The 23,138-nt window shown below is 33.4% G+C and overlaps 2 protein-coding genes across 2 annotated transcripts in view; both read left to right on the top strand.

The window, feature by feature from the left end:
- LOC100374553 (protein XRP2-like) overlaps positions 1-11,087 on the top strand; it is a 23,968-nt gene extending 12,881 nt beyond the window's left edge. Inside the window, exons 3-9 of the mRNA XM_002741433.4 lie at positions 599-690; positions 2,297-2,469; positions 2,835-2,938; positions 6,196-6,324; positions 6,941-7,021; positions 7,146-7,248; positions 7,556-11,087. Coding sequence (XP_002741479.1) covers positions 599-690; positions 2,297-2,469; positions 2,835-2,938; positions 6,196-6,324; positions 6,941-7,021; positions 7,146-7,248; positions 7,556-7,728 — 855 coding nt within the window. The 3' untranslated portion in view covers positions 7,729-11,087. The remainder of the gene's footprint in view (positions 1-598; positions 691-2,296; positions 2,470-2,834; positions 2,939-6,195; positions 6,325-6,940; positions 7,022-7,145; positions 7,249-7,555) is intronic.
- A 3,919-nt stretch (positions 11,088-15,006) lies between these two features.
- LOC144342898 (uncharacterized) lies at positions 15,007-22,306 on the top strand. Its single transcript, XM_078005761.2, has 4 exons — positions 15,007-15,163; positions 19,390-19,586; positions 20,712-20,813; positions 21,383-22,306. The coding sequence occupies exons 2-4, from the start codon at positions 19,395-19,397 to the stop codon at positions 21,392-21,394; spliced, it is 306 nt and encodes a 101-aa protein (XP_077861887.1). The 5' UTR covers positions 15,007-15,163; positions 19,390-19,394; the 3' UTR covers positions 21,395-22,306.
- The last annotated feature ends 832 nt before the right edge of the window (positions 22,307-23,138 follow it).

The raw sequence follows: 23,138 nt of genomic DNA, 5'->3' as shown, positions 1-23,138 counted from the left end.
CATGCAAAATACACTTCTAAAAAGCTTGAAGTCTGGCGATTCTAAAAATATATACTTTCCCGGGTCTATTTGTAGTCATTTAGTCACAATTAGAAGATGAAAACAAGTATGCAAATAATAGTCCCGCTTCCTTAATAGGGAGGTAATTATAATAATAACACAGCAAAGTTTGCATGAGTAACCTCTTTGAATGTCATGATTTTTTGACAGTTATTAATTTCAGACCAGCTGGGCCAAATTTTTTATCTACATCAACATTTTTGAAAAAAAATATACAAACAATTATTTGGGTTTCTTTTGTTAAATGTAACCAAAGTTGACTTTGATATTGAAAGGTTTAATGTACTGAAAGTTTAGGCGGTATTTCCGTAAAATCTGTATTTGAAGCCGCCTTCCTAATAGAAGTTGCACCCATTCTCTTTAAACAATTGGGAACCAAACATTCATCATTTCTCATATGTGTAGGTGCTCTAATAAAATCCGCATCCCCTCCATTGCATTGTACTATTTTAATAGAATCCGCGGTTTCTAATACATATTTTACAGTACAGTGTGTCAGTCAATATGACAACAATAACTATATCCCAATTTGTTTCAGGATTGCAATATTTATATTTATGATCATACAGCAACAGTTACAGTAGATGACTGTGTCAATTGTAGGATATTTATAGGACCCATAAAAGGAAGGTAAGTCATGCCAAACTTAATACATTTCAATGATCACTGCAATACAAAGAACTTTGGGTTCTCTCTGCATTACCATGCATCATTGATTGGTTAATGGGATTTGTGACCCATCAATTCAGAGGACGCAATAAGCTAATGAATATTAATGAGCTTGGCCACAATGCAAATACTTTTTTTTATTCAAGTCAAAATATTATTATAATATCCTTGACTCTCAAAACACTTGAATTATATTTGCAGTAGGGTTACATGTGTTACCAATAAATGCAATGCAAATACAGCATTTAACTAATGAGCAGTATAAGGTATTACCAGATTCTGCTGGTGGTGGCCCTTATTTGGTGTTCAATATTTTAAAAAATGATCATCAAATATTTGTTTGGAACTTCTATTTTCATTGAAAAATCCACCTAAGTCGACTTTCAATAATGCCAGCAGTTAAAAAAAAAGTTAATCTAAAATTTGATACATTTTTTCTTGCTGAATTAAAAGGTCACCCAGTGTCATCTTTCCCCCCAAAAAATTACATTAATGAACCTGGTATGGCGAATACAATTAATTTTATTGGTAATAGAAGTATATTCTATAAGAAGTTTCAAATAAAACGAACACAACTGCATTGCTTATTAGCAAATGATCACGGTAGCGCAATCCGGTCATGCTACATTTCACAGTTCTGTTGTTGATTATTACTCGGTAGTGATTATAAAAATCTAAAAAAAAAAAAAATTAAACTTAGTTTCATCGTAAACGAATGATTCTGGTCGCATATTTAAACGCTCGATGCTGTAGGATATCTGCCATGTTTTTTCTCTTGTATTCATTGACCTGGGACGGTTTTCTTTGACCTGATAGGTCAAATTGCTAATTAACCAATCAAAATGATAGATGATGCTAACGTGTTCAAATTACCATAGCTCATTTAATGTTATTGAACGCAACATGGAAGATATTTGCCGATGTTGTAGTACGATCATTTGGCTTGAATTTTGATAAAAAAACTGCATGATTTTTTTTTAAACAAAAATATTAGTTGTTTTCAAATTATAAACTGAGCATTTGAAGAATAATTTAACGCTGTTTTCAGTGATAACAGCTCATTGTTGAAACGAAGCTTACCCTTTCATGCTAGTCACAATAAACATCATACTCTTGAATATGTAGTCAACGACTACGAAATGACTAAGGTAAAACTTAATAAATTACACTTTTTAGGCGTCACGAAAGATTAAAATAACACCTTAAAAAACTGCCGAAAAATCATATTGGGTGATTTCTTGGTCCCATTCTATTTTTTTTAAAGCAAAACTGCCGCTTAACAGCCTAGGGCGAATTTACGGCAGAATCAGGTATAAAAATATATAGTGAAGACGTCATATGTTGTCTAACTGTATAGATTGACTTCCCAAGTACGGTAGTTCATGTGCACCAGACATTAAAAGAAAAGAGATGTAAAAATTGTATGTTCCATTGTTAGTCTCCAACTGTCCTACATACGGTACATTGCCAGTCATGGAAATTTATTGTTGGAGAGCTCATTTTATGAATTTTACATACATTAATGCATACATTATGGCTGTCATTCTACATACTTCTTTTTTTTCAGTGTTTACTTCAGAGATTGTAATAACTGTAAATGTGTTGTAGCATGCCAACAATTCAGAACAAGAGACTGTAAAAAGATGGATATATTTCTATGTTGTCAAACACAGCCGATCATTGAGTCCTCCATTAACATGAAATTTGCTTGTTTTCAATATTACTATCCAGAATTGAAAGGTATGTTTATTTATGATTTCCAATGTAATACATACTGTGTGAAATAGTATTATAGTGGGTGTAATTGAGATTTGTACGAGTGCCTTGCAACTTCCCTATCAATGCGAACAACCCCATCAACTTTGAAGCGAAGCAAATAACAGGCGCACTGATACCTTACAACTTCCTTTGTCTAGTCATCAACAACTCCAATATGAATCTTATTTGTGCCCACTGTAATAATATTATTTTGCAAGACTGCAGTACATATTTAGCGTTATTGCAACGTGTTATTGCAAAAATTGATTTTCCTCATATTGCTGAACATTATTTGACCAAACTTCTTAATAATACAATTTTTACTTTATTTTTATGAACATTCAAAGATCATTTCAAGAAGTCAGATCTCAGTGTATACAATAACAATTGGAGTAGTATTCATGATTTTACACCTGTACCCGGTGAACAAAATTGGTCTCTTCTTCCATCGGTAAGTATATAATGGTTATTTCCTGTCTATCATCAATCTCTCTCCTTTTATCTGACTCTTTTTGCTTGGCAAAAGCTGCATGTCAAACTTAGAGATACATTGCTTGAAAACTTAAATTACTCTTGAGTTGAATCATATGGCTGTTGAATAATTTTACAACTGTTTGAATTTACTTGTGTATAGATTCGCTTTAATTTAGATCCTACAGTATTAAATTCAAAACAAGGATTATGTTTTGTATATATTCAGACCATCAGATGTTTTGCATATGTGTTATAGTCCATGAAGCTCTAGGAATGATCTCAGAGTGCAATGTTTTTTTACAACTATTTTAACTATTTTTATTTATTCAAATCAATAATACTTTTACAGTGCTATTAAAAAAGCTAAAATGGTTTACATCATCTGTTTATATCGGTTTGAAATGTTAAATTACAACTGATAAATTCATAGAAATGCATTACAACTGAAATGATCATTGAAACAATGACAGGTTATGACTTACCGGTAATATGGACAAATTTGGCGCATTTTGAACATAGAAATCCCCCAAAATAGAGGATGGATGCTTAGTCAAGCATGGGTGCTAAGTCAGTTGTGTACAGTTTATATAAATTCTGAATAATTTGTGTAAAAGATATCTCAGATTGAAATTTAGGGTGACCTAACAAGATTTCTTTTGCATTTAACTGTCTTCTCAAACAAAATGCGTTTTCCCGAATCATCAGAGAATATATTCCAGTATGGGACACTGCACAAGGAGATGCATTAATGCAGAGTGCTTAAAGCGAACCTAAATGCGGCCTTAATTTATAGTTGTGTATATTCTAAACTGTATTCGAAATAATATTGCAGTGGTTTAATTTTGTTTTAATTATAACTGTAGCTTGGATAGGCATTTGAAGTGCTTGCCATGTAGGCCATTCATGGAGGGGAATAATTAACGAACGAACATATTTAACATCCGGGTACTTTTCAAAGCTATGACGTTTTAGTATCTGATCGCATTCGTATACGCCATTGTACATAGCCGTTCATGCTGCCAAGCATTGTGTACTATTAGTATAAACTCAACTTTTATATGCACAATGTGCTTTTTAAAACTTGGGTTAGAGCCTTATGCGTTTGAACCACAGTATTCTGAGAGTGAAAGCCCAATTGCGTTAAAGTACCGTACTTCCCCGATCGTAAGCCCCTCCCGAGTATGAAGCCCATCCCTATGTTTTTACTTGGTATTTATCGAGTTGAGGGCATTCACGATTATAAGCCCAGAGTGTTTTTACTGGGCGTCGACGATATTCTTTAAAATATGCGTGTAAAAGGTGTGTTTCATTTCATAATAATCGTGATTGGCATGTTAGTTTGGTTCATGCTTTTAGTTTTATGAGAAAACTCGCATTAATTTCAAGTTCAGAGTGCATGGCGAACATACACAACGTGATTCGCATCGTTTCTATTCTGTCATTTACTCAGGATGAACATCGATGTTGCAATTCTACAGTAATCCATATTTCTTTGAGTAGTAGCCTTCGAAAAGCCAAAAATGTGATCGTCAAGGCGTGTACCTGGATATTGGGCATGGTTTACTTTGAGGCTATCATGAAAGGCCTAGGGTTTGAACGATGAGAAAGGTGTTTAAATTCTTCCTCCACACTCAGTTTACCCACGGTTACTATTAACCGTCGTTTATATTTCGGAAATTGCGAATCGCCAGTTTTTAGGGAAAAAAATCATCGTTTTTTCGTTGCAATCAGTGCTACAGATCGCATTTTAACATTGCGGTAATTCACTTCCGCATTGCGCTAAAAAAATCATCGTCAATAATCGGAAAATTTCATCATTACGACACATCATTTTGATTGGTTAATGAAAGACATGACCTGTTATGTCAAAGGAAGTTGTTCCAGGTCAAATCGTGCTGAAAAACCTCATGGTGGAAAATTGTTTTGCGTCAAGAGTTTGCGTACGATCGAAAACATACCAAAACGAAGATAATGATAAACGCCTTCATCCACCGTTTCCTCACAGACCCTACCCATTATTTCACCGTAAATTCAGACGGTATGTAAATCGTATTGTAATAAAATGTGTGTGTTTTTTATGAACATGTTTGTTTCTTCATTGTAAGTATCGTTCAAATCAATGACGCATTTTTTTTCAAAAATAAGTATTATTTTCCCGAGCCCGGCGTGGTGAACGAATATTTTTTTTGGATAATTTTTCGTTGTTTGCAAGATGGTTACAGTGTTTAACCCCAAAACAAAATCATTTTTTCTGAGTTGGTCTTCGAGTACAAGCTCATCCCTTACTTTTCTTTTACGTGTTCATGCCTCCGGGCTTATGATCAGGGAAGTACGGTATACTGTGACGATTCAGATCAGTCCAGTGTGAGTGATGAGAGTATATCGTCGACGATGCCCCTTGTTCGGATGAATGTTTTATTTCAAATTAAACGGAAGTCTGTGAACAATCTGCTTGGTGTTCCTGTGACACTTGTCCCATGATTTGTCAGTGCAGCCCCGTGAATACATGGACGAAAATGTTTCCACCACCACCCTACGAACTCAAGATAGCATACTCCAGCATCCAGACTTTGAATAACTTGCACGCCGCACAGTGCAGTACTGGAAACAGCATTTATTAGACAGACAAAAAACAAAACAAAATGCCTGTCTCGATCAATCGCACATCCATAATGTTTGCATGTTGATACGCTTGTAAATAACATTAACGTAAAAGTCGAAACAACCTAGACTAGAAGTCAATTCACCAGTCCAGCCAGCTATGGCTCCCTAAGTTGCTTATATTTAATCAGATACTATTTCGTCATCATGCTTTGTTACCTTACCTGTTTATTCCTCATGAGGGCGTTTTTTTATGGCAAGATGGCGCAAACGGAAGTCCTTCGCAGGTTTATGGTTTCTCATATTTAAATCATCATAACTCTGAAGATAATCATTTTTTGTAATTTTTTTTTTCAAATTTATTATCAATATACATAACTTGATAAATACAAACACCAAAATAGGCTCTATTTAGTTCCCCTTTAATACTAAGAACACCTGTTATTAATTAAGTTTCTTTCAGACTAAAATGCTTACTTTTATTAATATTAATCTTCACATTTTTTTTTTCACTTAGCATTGTGCTGTATGTATTAAACAAGAGGTAATAGTGTGGTACATAGTGTTCATAGCTTTGTATACAATTTGTTGTTTACTGATTACTATTGTACTTATTTCTATGTATTTATTTAGGATGCCAAACTTGAGGAACATGTTCCTATACCAACGACTGAACAATTTGCTAATGTCGGAATATCAACTGATGTAGATAAAAGCACTGTGCCTTTGACATTAGGATCAAGAAGAAAAGCATCTGATGAAGTAAGTAGGATATTTTTTGCTTGAGGGACAGTGTAGTGCGTAAACTCAAGGTTGTGTACTCGTTATTATTTTGGAATACTGATGTTGGGTTATTGTCAAATATACGATTAGATAACTGATTCAAAACATGGGCATGTTTGCAAAGTTTTGTGTACTATGTGTGTTGATTTTGTGAACAATGTGCACTTTTTCTAGAATATCTACAATGGGAAATGGAATTGCCCAAGACTGTTGCCGTTGAACATTTTAAAGTAAACTAAACATAACTTCACTTTCAGTTTTGATTCTTTGGTCAAAATAAATGAAATCTCATGAATTGTTTTTGTTGTCCATAATGATCACATACTATACTCCAAAGTGTCCAACACTGACAGGCTTACAGAAAAAAAAAGTGTCATTTCTGGATATGTTCTTGATCTTTTTTGACCTGTTTCAAATTGTGAAAAAGAATCAATGTACACTATACTGTGTATTGTTTGATACATGACAAATTGTCTTTGAAAGTTGCATGTTTGTTGCTGAAGTTCGCTGAACTATATTTTTCAGATGTTGTTCTTACATCAACTCGCCAGTTCTAATGAGATTAAGTTCTTTGAAATGTGATGTTTTCTTTCAGTCTTGTTTAGTTGCATTCTTCAATGCTGGTTCAGAAACAGAAGATAAAGTCAGGCAGTTTATTGAGAAAATGAGAGAAGAGGTAAGATTATAATGTTGTATAATCATGTCTCAAAGTATTTTCTTACTTTCATGAAACCTAATTCATTTGTGTCTGGGTTTTTTTCAGCAACAAATTCTAATTCTTTTTTTTGCATATTCAACAGGGTACATGTACTTTAGTTCAGAGCAAAGAAATTCCAATGAAACCAGACGAAGCTACTCGTATTTTTGGTAGTGATCCAAAGTATTCAGCTGCTGCATCCTCAGGTAAATAAAATATTTAGTTTTAGCAGCTTGATAACATTTCAAGGTTTATACTTTTGTTGTCTCAACTGATCAATTCCACTATAGTTGTATGAATTATTTGTCATGATAGTATCAACCACACAACTGAGAAATGTTTAAAGTAGCTGAGTTGGCACACTAAATTACAATGAACAACCTTTGAGAACAGTGTAACTCAGAATAGCATGGCTTTTGTGTTTGTACTAAACTTGGATTCACATGGAAGAAATGTTTTTCTCAATGATCAAATTGACTGGATGCAGCTTTTTTTATGTTTCTGTTTTTGTAGGTGATGTAATTGGTTTGGAATACAATGGAGATCAAGTAATACAGAAATGCTCTTCTATCATACAGCCAGTCATTGGTGATTCCACATTCTACATATCAGATAATACTAGAAGTTCAGCTCAGGAGGATATAGATGGTTTCTATAATTTTGCTGATATGCAGATGGCAATGTAGTGTCATTTCCCACCATCAGTGAATAATAGATAAAGTTGTCTAATTTAGGTAAACTTTTTTAATAATGGCTCATCGAAAGAGATGGTTCAAACATCAATCTTATAAAAATCTATGGCTCAAAGTCATTTTGCTGTTTGATGATACTGATAATGTAGGCCCATGCTTGACCCCAACAGGTCACATATCCTGTCACTATTGATGAGAATTTTTCAAATATTTTTTTCTCAAAATACAAGCAATTGTCATTTAATTTAAAACAGGTTAATATGATGAAAAAAAGATTTGTTATTATAAGCATAAATATACCCAAGAATTGACAGAATGTGTGACCTTTTAGTCAGGAGTTTCCTGTAAAACCTAGTTTTTTGCAGTACTATGTGGATGAATTATTTTTATATTTTGCTTAATGTTTTGAACATTTCTATGAATTGTCCGCTGAAAGCTTAACTTAAGCTGTTGTATCCTTGTACACCCAATTGTCATCATTGTAAAATGTACTTAACACACTATACTTTGTACACTGCATCACCCACTGTAAACTAAAAATGTCTACATATAGTTCTTCTGATTTGTACTTAAAACAAATATTATTTTATACATAGTCTAGTTGTGGCTACCAAAATTTGCATAGTTTATTGAAATTCACTGCCACACTGCAAACATGAAGATGAAATGTCAAATATTAAGATAGATGCTTGCTCTTTAATCAAAATACACAGAATATATTCATTTGGAAATAAATTGTACTCCCAGTCAGTAAAGAATATTGACTTGTTTGGGGTTGAGGGTCACCAGTTTAATTTTTGAGAAAATGATTGTTTGTAATTTAGTAAAAAAGTGGCCATTTTGGATAGTACCGTAATAGGATTCTTTTACCATTGATTTCTATGTTGAAGGTATTATGCCATATTTATGTTTGTAGTCTGGTGACATGGGGTGAACAAATCATATACCTGGTAACATGACTAATACCCCATCCCACCTAAGTTAAACCACAAGCATTCAACATAATAATTAGGGGGAAATGTATCAAAATCTTTTGTTTTCAAATTATTGATTTTGACACATATCATAAACTTTTGGGATTTTTTTCTCAATGTAAAATATTTGTTTGGTGAATTTTTTGAACAATTTCCATAAAAGGCCATTTTAAAACAATAATTCTTAAAATCCTAATAATTCCTTACAACCATACAATGTATATTACCCATCTGATAACCCAATTTGTTATGGTGAGTACTTTTTATCATAAGAACTATAGCGAGCGCAATTACAGAGGGACTTTGCAACATCTCCAGACACTTTTCTAGACACTCCAGTGGTCGTTGTAGACGCAATAAAGTTACATACATAATGGATTGACCTAGTGTTGCCAATACTATTATTAACATTGAATGAAGAAGCTTATTCAATGACCTAAAATGAATATTTTTAGGTTTTGAAAAATTACACAAAAAAATATTTTCTACGTGACAATACGCATTATGAGTCTACCGGGGTATGTGGAAAATATAAGTTTGATTTCTAATTCCGTAGCATGGAAAAATAAACATCACTGTGATATACTTAGGGATATAACGTTTTGATAAATCTTATCAAAAAAGTGACACCATTTTAGACCTTCGAATATGCAAAATGATGGGTCCAGACAATATAGTCATAGCCATAGTCAACTTAAAAGCCTATATATATTTCTATGTACTCATTAAAACAGTAATTTAAATAGTGTGGAATATATTCCTTGACATAAAGATACATACTGGTAATAATTGCAGCTGTCGAGTGTAACAACAATAATTTTTAGACCCAAATGAGTCAAAATATAGGGATGTACAAATTATCGGGTAATCTAATTTAAAACATTTTAGTTTTGTAAGTTACATTTTATTACTTGTGTTTTTTGACTGAAATGTTTTTAAGTTAATGTGATTAACTAAAATTTAGCCCTGTAATATTGATTTTCTGTATTTTTTCTCTCAATTCAACATTAATTAAAAGTACATAAAATATGATATTATTTATAGATTCCAATCAATAATTAAACATTCTGTTTGCTGTCTTTTAAGGAAATGAGCAGGTTTTGAATGCTGCTATTTTGTGAAAATGCAAAAAAGTTTCCCTATGGTGGTGGATGCGGGTAAACTTTGCTGCTGTAAGGGTTAGTAAGATTGTCACATGGTGTAGTATTTTGCACATAGAACTGGAGTGAACCAAACTGTTTTAGTGTGCATACATGCTACCTGAATATTGACTTCAATTGAATTCAAATGAAAAATAAGAAGCATAGTCTATATTTAATAGTAAATTTTAAATGATATAATTTATTTCACAACAAGGTTGTTAAATCAAGATGAAAGTGTTCACAAAGCATATTTATATGCATGCGTGTAATGGAACATACCATCTATTTCTGGACAGTCAGAATTTTATTGATGCTTGTGATGAATGTTATCCTGTTGTGTTAAGATTATTACAAAATTGTTATACAACAATTTATAATCATAGGATATGTATTTTTTCATTGCTCTATAAAAGGGGTCAATTTTGAGATGTATCATTTATTATTTTAATGCACACTATTCATTTAATGCTAACAATAATTTGAGATCTGTAAATAATTTTTCACTTTGTCATTTGATCATAATTTCATTATTAACAAGGAACAGTATCCTGTTTTAAGCTGTATATTATTTGTAAAATAAGTAGTTATACATTCTTGTTTATGTATTTATTCACAATTACACAAAACCACCGTCCAGTTTTATCATTATTCCCTCCTTGCATTTATTATTTCAAGTCTCTTATCAGCTGATATTTTATTTTAAGTACTTATCACAGAACTGTTCTTGATGTGTTCATATACAAAACACTGCAAGGTAAATTCTGATTTTATAGTCAATCTTCATAACTTTTGTGACAGTGAATTCTATTTGCCACTAGGCTTTTTTTGTATAAATTAGACACCACTTTGATGAAATGCCAACCTGGTATTAGTCATTTTTCCCTGAAAACACATACAACCTGGTGGTGGTGGTGAACTGTATCACTGGTGACTTAAATAAAGTCAGCTTCCCTTTCCGCTGGTACATGCCAGTATACCAGCATTGGCCATAAGGGAATACCCCTATAACTTATTTTCATACATGTTAGTTTGTGACAGGACTATAAATATGTAATATTAGTTTCTACTTGAGATGTGAATGTTATACTAAGGGCAGATTTATTTCCTGCTGTTCTCCAGCCCATTAGAAAACATGATTTTATTTTTTTTATTTTTTCTATTTGTGCAATCGAGATTTGATTAAAGCTCTGGAATTAATGTCAAATTAAAAATAAAATCGTCATTGTAATTTTCTGTATATTTTATAATTTATTACAATTGGAACTACATGATTTGAAAGACTACACAGTTCCTCTGGAAATAAAATAGCTTGTACACTCTCCAAGATCAGTTGACTGAGATGTTCCAATTGTGCCCCAACAATAGCTCAAACATTATTACCGGGGGTATTATGATTATTTGTTTGACTGCTTAGTAGTCTGTTTGACAGGATGAATACTTGAGGAAGAGGATGATGAGGAAGTTGGTGGTCACATATTTCAGTTGAGCATTTTTCAGTGAGAATTGTTATGTTAGGAATGTATTCTTGTGGCACCAAATGTCTTGGGGTAACTGCCATCTGGTCACAATAGCCTTGTGGTTGAAAATTTAAGATTTTATTTAAGTTTCTTGATTTAAATAATTCGTCTGTAATTTGCATGTGCAATTCCTGAGGAAGCACAGATGTAGTTATAGGAGGCGGGATTACATCTGTAGATTGTGGTGCTAGCGGGAATTCCTGGGGAACCACAGATGTAGTTACAGGCGGCGGGATCACATCTGTAGATTGTTATGCTAGTGGAAATTTCTGAGGACCCACAGATGTAGTTACCACCGGCGGGATTACATCTGTAGATTGTTATGCTAGCGGGAATTCCTGGGGAACCACAGATGTAGTTACAGGCGGCGGGATCACATCTGTAGTGCTAGCGGGAATTCCTAAGGAACCACAGATGTAGTTACCAGCGGCGGGATTACATTTGTAGATTGTTATGCTAGCGGGAATTCCTGAGGAACCACAGATGTAGTTACCACCGGCGGGATTACATCTGTAGATTGTGGTGCTAGCGAGAATTCCTGGGGAACCACAGATGTAGTTACAGGCGGCGGGATTACATCTGTAGATTGCGATGCTAGCGGGAATTCCCAAGGAACCCACAGATGTAGTTATATGTGGGATCACATATGTAGATTGTGGTGCTAGCGGGAATTCCTGAGGAACCCACAGATGTAGTTATATGTGGGATCACATCTGTAGATTGTGGTGCTAGCGGGAATTCCTGAGGAACCCACAGATGTAGTTACAGGTGGCGGGATCACATCTGTAGATTATGGTGCTAGCGGGAATTCTTGAGGAACCCACAGATGTAGTTATATGTGGGATCACATCTGTAGATTGTGGTGCTAGCGGGAATTTCTGAGGAACCACAGATGTAGTTACAGGTGGCGGGATTACTTCTGTAGATTGTGGTGCTATTGGGAATTCCTGAAGAACCCACAGATGTAGTTATAGGTGGGATTACATCTGTAGATTGTGGTGCTAGCGGGAATTCCAGAGGAACCCACAGATGTAGTTATAGGTGGGATTACATCTGTAGATTGTAGTGCTAGCAGGAACTCCACCCAGTAGCATATTTGTTTGTTGCACATAAAAGGTATACCACAAACTTACTCTAAACAGTAACTGCTAACATGTACCTTGTATGCATTACATAAGCATGCCCTTGATCTAAGCTTGAAGCAGAAGAAGCAGATCAGTAGTCTCTCTAATCTCTAGTTCAATTGAATAGATCATTGAAATATAATCACAAAATTTAGGATTGTTGATAGAAGTGCATATATGGCCAAACATTATCACTGTAAACCAGAATCCTGCAAAAAGAATAATAAAATGACAGTCAAATCACAAGGAATGTTGAAAAAATATACCAAATGGTATTTAATTATTCAGTTCAAACAATAAGCAGAGCATTAGAATCGTAGTAAAAACAAACGAGTTAGCAATCAATGAACATAGATGTCGCTGTTTGCGCTCACGTAAATTGCGAAATCATTGAGTGGGACACAGTTGCACGGCCCTCGATAAAGCTCGGACATTATAAAGAGCCATTCATAGCTTGTATTCTTCAGATACAAAATGTTTTATTATTTTCTAATAGCGAAGAGGTGTCAAATGCTCAAGAAATATACTTATTTACGGCCGATCGAACCAAATGGATCCCACATGACGTCGGCAGGCGAAAAGCTGGCATAAAAGTGGATTTTTTTTTCTTGATTACGTCCAACATTACACAAGTCGGATAAGGTCGTGATGGGTTTTATTTTATGAAAGGAAAACTGAGGTTAACTTCGAAGTAAACCTAAATCAGTTATGAACCTTTGCAAAGTGTAACAATCACTGACTTAGAACATGTACAATTTGTTATCTCCATGCTTAGAATAATATTGATGTAGAATGCGGTGATTAGATATATGCAACGTGGCGGGTGCCGTATTTGTAAATATTTACGCGTTAATTTCAGTTTTGTTTTCTGATAGCTTGCGGAACAACATTACATACTCCGTGACACCGGAAGTACATTTATTTTATTTCTGGCTTTCAGGGTGTTGGTATAATTTTATTTTGGCAGTTGCTTAGTATATTATTCGATTTAATGTTAATTCAGCGATATCAACATATTGACCAGGGAGGTAAAGATGACAATAATTGTCTGAATACTGAGTTGAAGAAAGGATATGACAAATGATACCCTAGTTTCGTGTTATAGTCACAAGGGGCGCCCTTGCAGCGGATAACATGAATATGAATTCGTCGGATGGGGATAATTACGATTAACTTGCCATCACACCACGAGTACGAGAAATGACGCAATATAAATGAAAACATGTAATTTTACGAAATACGAAACCGTATGCTGAATGTTCGTTCGATGAATATAGAAATATGCGCTTATTTGTGTACGTACAATTAATATCACTGCACGTGTTCAATATAATCCTATACAGTGTGCAGCAAAAACTACACTTAAAGTTTACTCTAAATCATAATACATTTCTCCTCAACATGTTGTATCAAATTAAACAACATTATAACAAAATTCCGTCCATATTGTGTCTACAATAATTGTTCATATGTATGTGATAACTTTGGTGATTGTATTCCAAACAATACTAAACTTGGTTATTTTATTCATCAGTTTAACATCTTGCCTGGGTTTGATTTTCATATGTCTAGCATGTAAAATATCATAATATAAAAGACAACATCTCTGAGATGTTTTTGGCTTAGAATAACCGTGAGCAAGGATTGACATTGAAATTCACTTTGAAGTTAGACAAGATAATGAAAGACAATGGGACAATACACTTATATGCACGCCACGGAACATGAGTAATTGCAAGGTGAATATATATATAATGTATTCGTTGCCAGTGTTTGTATCTAAATGTTTGTGTTAATTTGACAATGTGCAACCATACTCTTTTCCATTTTGAATTTAATGTCTTCAGTTAATCTACCTTTAACACCCGCTCGTATCATTCCTTTATACATTGAATAATAATAGCGCCCTCCCTTTGAGTTGTTGGTCAATAGTAGATAATGTTAGTTTGTTTGTAATTTATTTTTATTGCAATATGTCTTAACGGAAGCTTTATACTATAACTTAATACAAATTCCACGAATTAACCAGAAACCGTTATAATTGGCTACACATGTCACATGAGAACAAAATATGTGTTTTATAGTATTGCATTCAGAACCCGTTATCACACACATATATTGACGTACGTCTACATACTAATTTTTTGAAAGCTTTTGATTTGGTTAAAGATTTCTTTTAAATTATGGATCATTGCGCCATCTTGTTATTACTTAAATAGAACGTGTCAGTTTTCTGCTACGATTGACGTGTATTTTCAAAATCGCACTCTTTAAGTTCAGTACTAATTAAACACTTTTATTGTTTACAAAGCACGTAGGATTTGTTCAGCTGAGCACTGTCTTGGATGCAATAGAAAAACATATGTTATGTAAACGTGCAATTAAAACGTCTGCATATCAGGTAGTCGGTGTATTCTATCTTGTACAGCAGTTCTATGTAATACATATCAAGCGTGAGTGGGTGTATATTTTCTAATACATATGTCAGTGACCAATTCGCATTATCTGCATACTCACACCTAATAATGACCTACGTCATCCACCTCATTTAGTGCGCCCTCTAGTTCTAAAGAAACTCTACGTGCACCTACTCGATAAGCACTTTGTCCACCGTCATACCAGTGTCATTAAGTGCCTGATATCCATACAAAGACGTTGAGAAGTCTATCCAGGTATGTTTAATTTCTACCTATTTCAACATTTTCAATAAAATTCATCGATATGATATTATCCGTAAAATTGAACATAAGTTGCATGTGGTACTACAGAAAACAAAGCTCTGTATGAATAATTAGAATACTCATTGTAGTTATCTTGCTTTCGAGAACAAATGATGATAGTAACGCCGAAATCCAAGGAACACTACGGTGGTAAAACTCGTACCGTACAATTCCAAGTTGAGGTTAATGTTCAACATTATTTTTTTCACAAGAAAGATGTAAATATAATTGTTCTGTTAGAATATAACATAACTTATTGATAACTCGCTACATTTATTTAGTATCTTGCAATAAAGATTTTGGGAACGTCCTTAACTGACACAACAGGAAAAGAAGATTGCGCTACTCGCCTCACCTCTCGTTGACCGAAATAGCAAATATGAGACAATTTGGAATTGAACTTCTTATTTTGAAGGGTAATCTAATGTTTGAGTAGTTGATGAGCAGTTATTGGAATATACGAGAAGTTAACATGAATATATATTATAAACCCCAATACGATTACACAAATTTTGTAAGACTTTGTAGTATATTTGGGGAAAACAAATGATCATGTAAATCAACTTACTTGTACGATGACCGCTTTATACAACCACGCCATGAATTTTGAAGATGAACTCGATTCAGACCTTATGTTTGAATTTGTAAATGCCATGACGCATTTGGGCGAACATGAGACAATATCTTAGCTCTGCATTTCCTAGAATATGCATATTTCGCAATCACAATGGCTGCCACATATATATATATATATATATTATGAAACCTATGCATTATTGTGTTAATACATGATGTCACTATTATTTGTACAATTCTTTGCTAGTTATTAGTAATCCCCAGCTAAGCTTTATACAGAATGTTTGTTGTTGTCGTTTTGTCAGTAAAGAAGAGGTTTATGCCATTAATAAAGAAAGGTTGTATCAATAAATGTTTATGATGTGATAAAAAATATATACGCCATTGAAATAGAAATCCGATGAGAGAGCGATTATAAGATATTTGACGGACCCAAATTGAAAATAACTTGCCCGTGTCCCAATTATTTTAATTTATAAAAAACTCAGTGTAGAATTCAATAAAACTTTTCCGTTGTTCGTAACAAAAATGTCAACTGAAATGTATGAGATTCATTGATGAGAAATCATCTTAGAAATAAATATGTATACACACAGAAAATATGGCTTTATATGATGACGATATTAGTTAATTAGTAGGCAGGTGTTCTGACAAAAGCCGATCGATGGAATCAATTCGTTCAACACAATTCCATTCGCAGGTAATAAATAAGTACCCTTGTGTTCATAAACCGCTGTCACATCCTTCCGTATTTAAAGCGATTAGCGCTGAACAGGAACCCGTTTTGTCAAATGTTGGAATGTTGGAGATAGTGAAAAGTACAAAATTGATTGCTATTTCAAACAGAATAGGATATTAAATGTCGGTTCATGTGTAAGGGCGAAATTTGAATGAACGTGAGAGAAAATGTTGAAGGAAGCGGTGAAACCAAGCAGGAAATGACTCAACGAATGCAATTGTTATGAAATGAGTATTCTGCAATAAATCACACTATTAGTACTCGCTTAGTATACGTGAATAGTTGTGAGTTTTGTTGTTGAACTTCAAATCCACAAATGATAAATGTTTTAGACTCATGTGTTGATAATTCCACGGCATCCGTCGACCACGTGCTTAAACACGACGTTTATAATATGACGACAAATTGAACAATTGATTCAGTTTCAGTTTGTTGCGATCGTTACTGAAACTTACTATTTATGGAACAAAATTTCATGATGTTTGTGTTGTTGTATTTTAACTTATTGCTTAATTACAGATAAGTTGACAAAATGAAATTGGTAAATAACAAATTAAGTGTCGTATAACTCCATGTGTGTGATAAATAAATAAATTGACGAAGTACATGCACCGTGTCTTATTGGGTCGAAAAAAAACGTGACAAATGTGTATATGAATTTCCTAGTGATGTAAACTGATAGCAAAATGTGTATGTATATGTGGTGTACCGGAAATGAGTGGATCATTAAAAGGATCAGGTGCTGAGCAAAAACAAATATATGTACTTTTTATCGACTCTCCATTGAATAACAATTTAATATATGCATGTGCATTGCGTGTTAACGTCGAAGTTGACTTAGCCGGGCCATACAGATCATGTAAGCACATTGCTATGGCACAGCTGTTATTCATTGGTTAACGGGGTTAATTCCCGAGTACATTAAAGTACAGTAACACGGGTTATATAAAGGTTTGAATCACTACTTCAGGAATAAAGCAGGGTTTAAAGTCACTAAATTGAGGCGATGGAAGGCCCTGTACGCACAATAACCGGGATATAATATTTATGTGTGTCCCATGGTAAATGTTTAATAGCAGCATTTTTATAGTGAACTATTATTCTGTGTTCACTAACCGTGGGCGAGACTGAGCAATTCCAGAGTCATTGGAGACAGCGGTATTTGTATGAAACCAGTCTTTTATGTACGCACAGATAGGTATATACAACTCCCTGATTCCCTCCAATTCTAAACACGAGTAAATGATTTTAAATATGTATGCCTTTATAGAAATATGTCATTACTCCTGTCAGCCACCTGTCATAGTCTACAATAAAATATGCACGTTATGCCGTGGAATTGCATTGGCTTTTAAATCGTTAAGAAGGGATGACAACGAACAACGGAATTCCTCTAGGGTATATACAATGAGTCTGTCACGAAGGTATCCATAACATCATCTATATTAAACGAGTATAGTAATCGTAATTTGCTGCACATTAGATGAAGAGTAATTCCCTAATAAGGGATAATTCATTTGAAATGACGATGGATGGGATTCAACGATGATAACTGTACGTGTTCACTTCCTATAATAACATGATATTATTTGTTTATCCTTTTTTTTAAGAAAAGTAAATTTGAACATTTTATTGTACTTTAATCACCTCATCTTCAATAAGAATACGAGATTTTTCGACCTTCACATTTATAACATTGTTCCGTGTTAAGCCACTATATATGCTATAAAATATAATTAATCAATATGATTAATAGGGCAAGTATTTTTTAATTTTGTAGATTTTTAGGGACGATATTTCTATTATTTTAATTATCACCACGCCACATTCGTGGGCTTCCGTGATTACTAAAAAGCAAATAAATAATACATTAAAATAACATAATACATTAAAATAAAATAAAATTAAAAAAAATAAAATAAAATAAAAAAAAAATAAAAAAAAATAATATAATATAATATAATATAAATATAAAAAAGGAAAAAAGCTCTTACTGGGGTTTATTTTAATTAGGTTGATACTTACCTATCATCAGAGTTCTCTATAATATGTTAAAGTGTCATTAAAGTGTCAATAACAATTGATTAGTTTTAATTTTAACTAACAATAACCCCCAAACCGACAAATAATTCAATTAGTGGCGTTAACCATGTTTAATATTGGACGACCCTCTATGCGAATGGACGTTTGTCATTGATATGCGCTCGATTACGATACCAGTGTTGATTATTAGTAATCGGCATGATTACATTGCTTCACTGTTATGTTTGTATTTTCTACCATGTACATAAAAGAACTAAGCAATAAATAAAATAAAAATCGATCGGCAATTCTTTGTAACAGCTAAAGTGTCAACCTAACTTCAATGGTCTCTAGAGTTTGGTTTTGTTTTCTGTAAAACATTCTCAGTACGTATGGTGTGTATTTACTATAGTTGTTATCATGTAATAATGCTGCTAACAGTATATTTAACATGTCATCATGCCTACTCATGCGATTAACAACACTTCATAAAATTCTAATTCAGTTTGAAACAGACATAATAATTAAGCTTAGATGTTAATTGTTTTATGTTTAAGTGAGTGTTTATATGTTTTCCCGTACTGCCCAGAGAGTATTAATATAAGAACAAACATAGTGATTTCGCTGATATACCTGCTGCATTCATACACGACCGAGAGAATGTGTGTTCTCTTTTCTTCTTCTAACAAGTGCTTTCAAATATTTAAAGCCATATCTTCGTAGTTAGAATACTATCGCTAATTGAGTGGCGTCAATTTGGTCGAATTTCCATCGTATCCAAGCCGTGAATTTTTTTTAAAATTGAACAGAAAGATTGTACCTTTTAATTTCTCGTTTTCAGAAAAAATGAAAAAAATAGTTTGGCTACTCGTTGCCATGGTGACTCTGACGTTTCTTATCAACGCGTGTTCTGCATACATATTACCTCAGTTTCAAGATAACACAGTAAGCGGTAACGTTGAAGACGACAGTGAAAGTATGGCAATTGATCCATCGTCGAGGCTTCTGGAGATACTATATCAAGACGGATTCGAAGAGGTAAGTTTTGTGTCACTCCCAACGCAAACATTTACCAACAAAACTCCCACCTCCCATAATATTGTGATTTCCAAGGTGTGGACGATCTGTAGAAATACAATGAATGTATAATTATTTAGAAAATAAAAAAGGCACAAATTTCCTTAAACCAAAATCGATCTATTTTGTGCAATAACAAGGAAGATAACGATAGGCAAAGTGTTGTACGTGTCATTTGGTGTTGACCTGTAAAAATTATCCCGACCGAATCTGTAACATGCCTGTTAAAACTGGTTACACGCATTTAGTATATCCGTGTATTTGAGGCAGTTATCTATGTACACACGTTTAGTATAGTCCAACTCACTACGCATAGGATGTACTCATAGTAAATGTGGCCAATCACCATTAACCGATTAATTAACACTGAATTGAATCTATTGTTCGCTATTAACACACCTTTCACTTATATTAACGTAGTTGAAGGTAGCAGCATGGGAAAACAAGTTAAAAATTGACTTAGACATTTTTTTAAAAAGTATACTACTATAACAGCCTACTAGTATTCATTATCTAATAGCTCAGATATACCGGTAGGTGAATACGGTAGTGCATATGTCGTACCAACGGCCAATTTCGTAGTCAAAGTAATTTAAGAGTAGTTTCACGCTTTGCAGAGTTTCCGTCTCCACATTCATTCTGAAGTGTTGTGAAGAGCAGTCTTGATTTCTTTTATCTATGTTCTATCTATGTCTAAAGCATTGACGATAGCGTGTCTATAGTTATTTAGTTTTAGCTAGAAATCAAAGACAGATACGACGTAGCATACAAAATTACGAACGACCCGTGCAATTCACAGGTCCTTTGCGTGACTATACTAAAAACGGTATTTTTTAGTAGTCGAAAATATTCAAAAATGGCAATAACGAAATTGGTTTCCTTTATTCCTTGAACACACATTACTACGGACTACCCTAAGCTTTCGGAAGTTGTATAGGTTGTTATAGTAGCATGCTCAGTAAACTTTTACAGAATGTCTGAATCACAGATAAAATTTAAACTCGTTTTATCCATGTAGCTAACTTAAAACGCCAACTTAGTTGTACGAGGAAACAAACCAAACATTTATGTATTATGATTAATTAGGCAGGGGCACGAAGCACAGAAAACGAAATCGATAAAAGGCGAGGTCGTAAAGTACTGCAGGTGTGTATCGATTGGAAAAAGAAGACATGGAAATGGTGTTATGTGAGTATCTCATTAATGGATTGCCACTCTCCACATATAACATTCTCATTAAAATATTTATATTATCATAAAATGTATGTATAATAATGTCATTAGAGAGTGTTCGCATCGAAGTCGAATTCACTCATCTCCGAGATGTTCTAAGTGCGTTCTCGTCTATCTACCCGACATTATAACTTTACATTCCGGTTAAGCGAAAGCATTATTTCTAGATATAAAATACTTAAGAGTGGAAAGATAGTCGAGGAAATCAGATACCATTGCAATCTTAACGTAATTAAGTTCATTATTTTCAAATTTTCGTTATTACTTGTAATGCCAATTTACTCTCTGTCTAACTCAATCAATTCAAATGCACGAAAACAAACTTAAAATCTTACCAAGACTGTTTGAATTGAACAGGAAGAGTGTAAGTTTTTTCATATTGCCTTTTTTGTCTGTTTTTTTTATTGTATTCTGTTTGCTGTGTATATATTGATTTATTAAAGCAATAAACAAAATGTTAAAAAAAGAAAAAATAGTGTAAGTTTTTAGTACCAATGTTTCTCTAATACTTTTTCTTTATACAGTTTGATCTGTAGTGTGAAATTATTGATTGGTAGACAACTGTAACGACACGTATTGGCACGCCTCGTCATTGACCGTCATCCAGACCTTCATCCAACAGTTGAACTTCACTATCAATATCGTCCATACCTACTATCAAAGATGAATTTCAAGATTAATGCATCGCCGTCCTTCTTTTATCGCATCGTTAGATTTTACGATAAATGACTCAACATTACAGTCAATGCCTTTGTCTTAAATCAACTTTCAAGATAATGCTTCATCGTCGTTGACCAGACATCCTCTCAATCGGTTGAATTTCGCAATCAGTGACTCATCATTATCACGAATTTCGTTATCGCCTAGTGCCTAATCGCCTAATCGTCATACCAAGCTTCCTCAGGCAGTTGAATTACACGATCAGTTACTCATCATAACCATCCGTACCCCATTTTCACATGATTTATTAACTTTGTGTTATCATTTGTACCTATTTCCTAAATAATCAGTATGGACATAGGCATCAGTACTTTAATATACAATCTAGTAGTCCTCAATTGTTTGTATATCTGTATATACATGTATTTTCGTATATAATTATATTAAACTGCCCTAAGGTATTATACTCGAATTCTCTGTTTTGCACCATTATTTTATTCGAATATGAAAACTATTAAATATCTTCTGACACACTCTTACTTATTAAAAACAAGTTTACAACAGTTTTGACAATCAGTGTTAAAGAAATTATGAGTCGCGGTGTAACAATACTGAGAGGTTAAATACATGTCGTCTTTATTTTGAACACTAATTGTGAAAATATAAATTGCCAATATAATAGTCGAAGAAGTATAATTGTATAAAAACATGTTTTCAGTTGGGTTTAGAAATATGTCATTTTGATGGATGTTGTTTTCATAATATTAAAGAAACCCGTGAATATTGTGTACGTGTCGTCATTTATGTTAAGTGTTGCATAATGGAAGGAGATGTCTTACATTAATACAAGTATTGGATTTAAATCTAATCTTATTAAAATAAGATCCAATTTTTTTAATTTATTTGAAATTTGTATATAATTATTTATTTTTCATATCTTTATTTTATTTTTTTAAATGTTGGTAATCGCGATACATAATAATACATGATAAAAAATGTAGTACTAATAAAATAAAATATATGAAATTAATTCGGAAACCTATGGTTATTATGTTTGTAATGATCAAAGTCATATATGGATTCTTGACATACTTCATAATCAGATTTGTGTAGTTTGTATATGCAAAATGATCGCCAACCAGCCATTTCAATTCACACTACTACACAACATTATCAATGGCATAGTCTCTGAATATATTTGTGACATTTCGTTTCTGTGAAACAAAAAACGTCTGAATGAATATGGTAATGTGCTACATGTAATAGTCATTTATTTTCATTAGTATGAAACATGTATTTTTTTTACTGTAATATTGATGAGAATGTAATGCATAAATGCGTGTTCGTGAGTATTCTGAGCCTAAAATTATGTTTATGCTTTCACAACTTTTACACCCTCTCACAGATCGATTACTGCTTTGTAAAAAAAAGTTATTAATAGTAAATTAAATGGCAGAGCTCCAAACGTTATCCGACGTAATGTGTATTATGGCCATCAGAATTGACTGAGTCACCTAGTAAGATTGATTGCCGATTGTAGTTGCGTATCTCATGACTGTGAAAAATATTTGCAGATTTTAACACAATGATAGGCTACTGGTGAATGTGGATGATGTCAGG

The sequence above is a fragment of the Saccoglossus kowalevskii genome, chromosome 7 (assembly GCF_978046115.1).
Source record: "Saccoglossus kowalevskii chromosome 7, keSacKowa6.1, whole genome shotgun sequence".
NCBI lineage: Eukaryota > Metazoa > Hemichordata > Enteropneusta > Harrimaniidae > Saccoglossus > Saccoglossus kowalevskii.
This window is presented reverse-complemented; position numbering and strand designations above follow the sequence as displayed.

Excerpts from the sequence above, each read along its gene's own strand:
- LOC144342898 (XM_078005761.2), top strand. The coding sequence starts at position 19,395 with ATGAAAAAAATAGTTTGGCTACTCGTTGCCATGGTGACTCTGACGTTT. Across the intron at positions 19,587-20,711 it reads ATCAAGACGGATTCGAAGAG|GCAGGGGCACGAAGCACAGA; the intron begins GTAAGTTTTGTG and ends ATGATTAATTAG.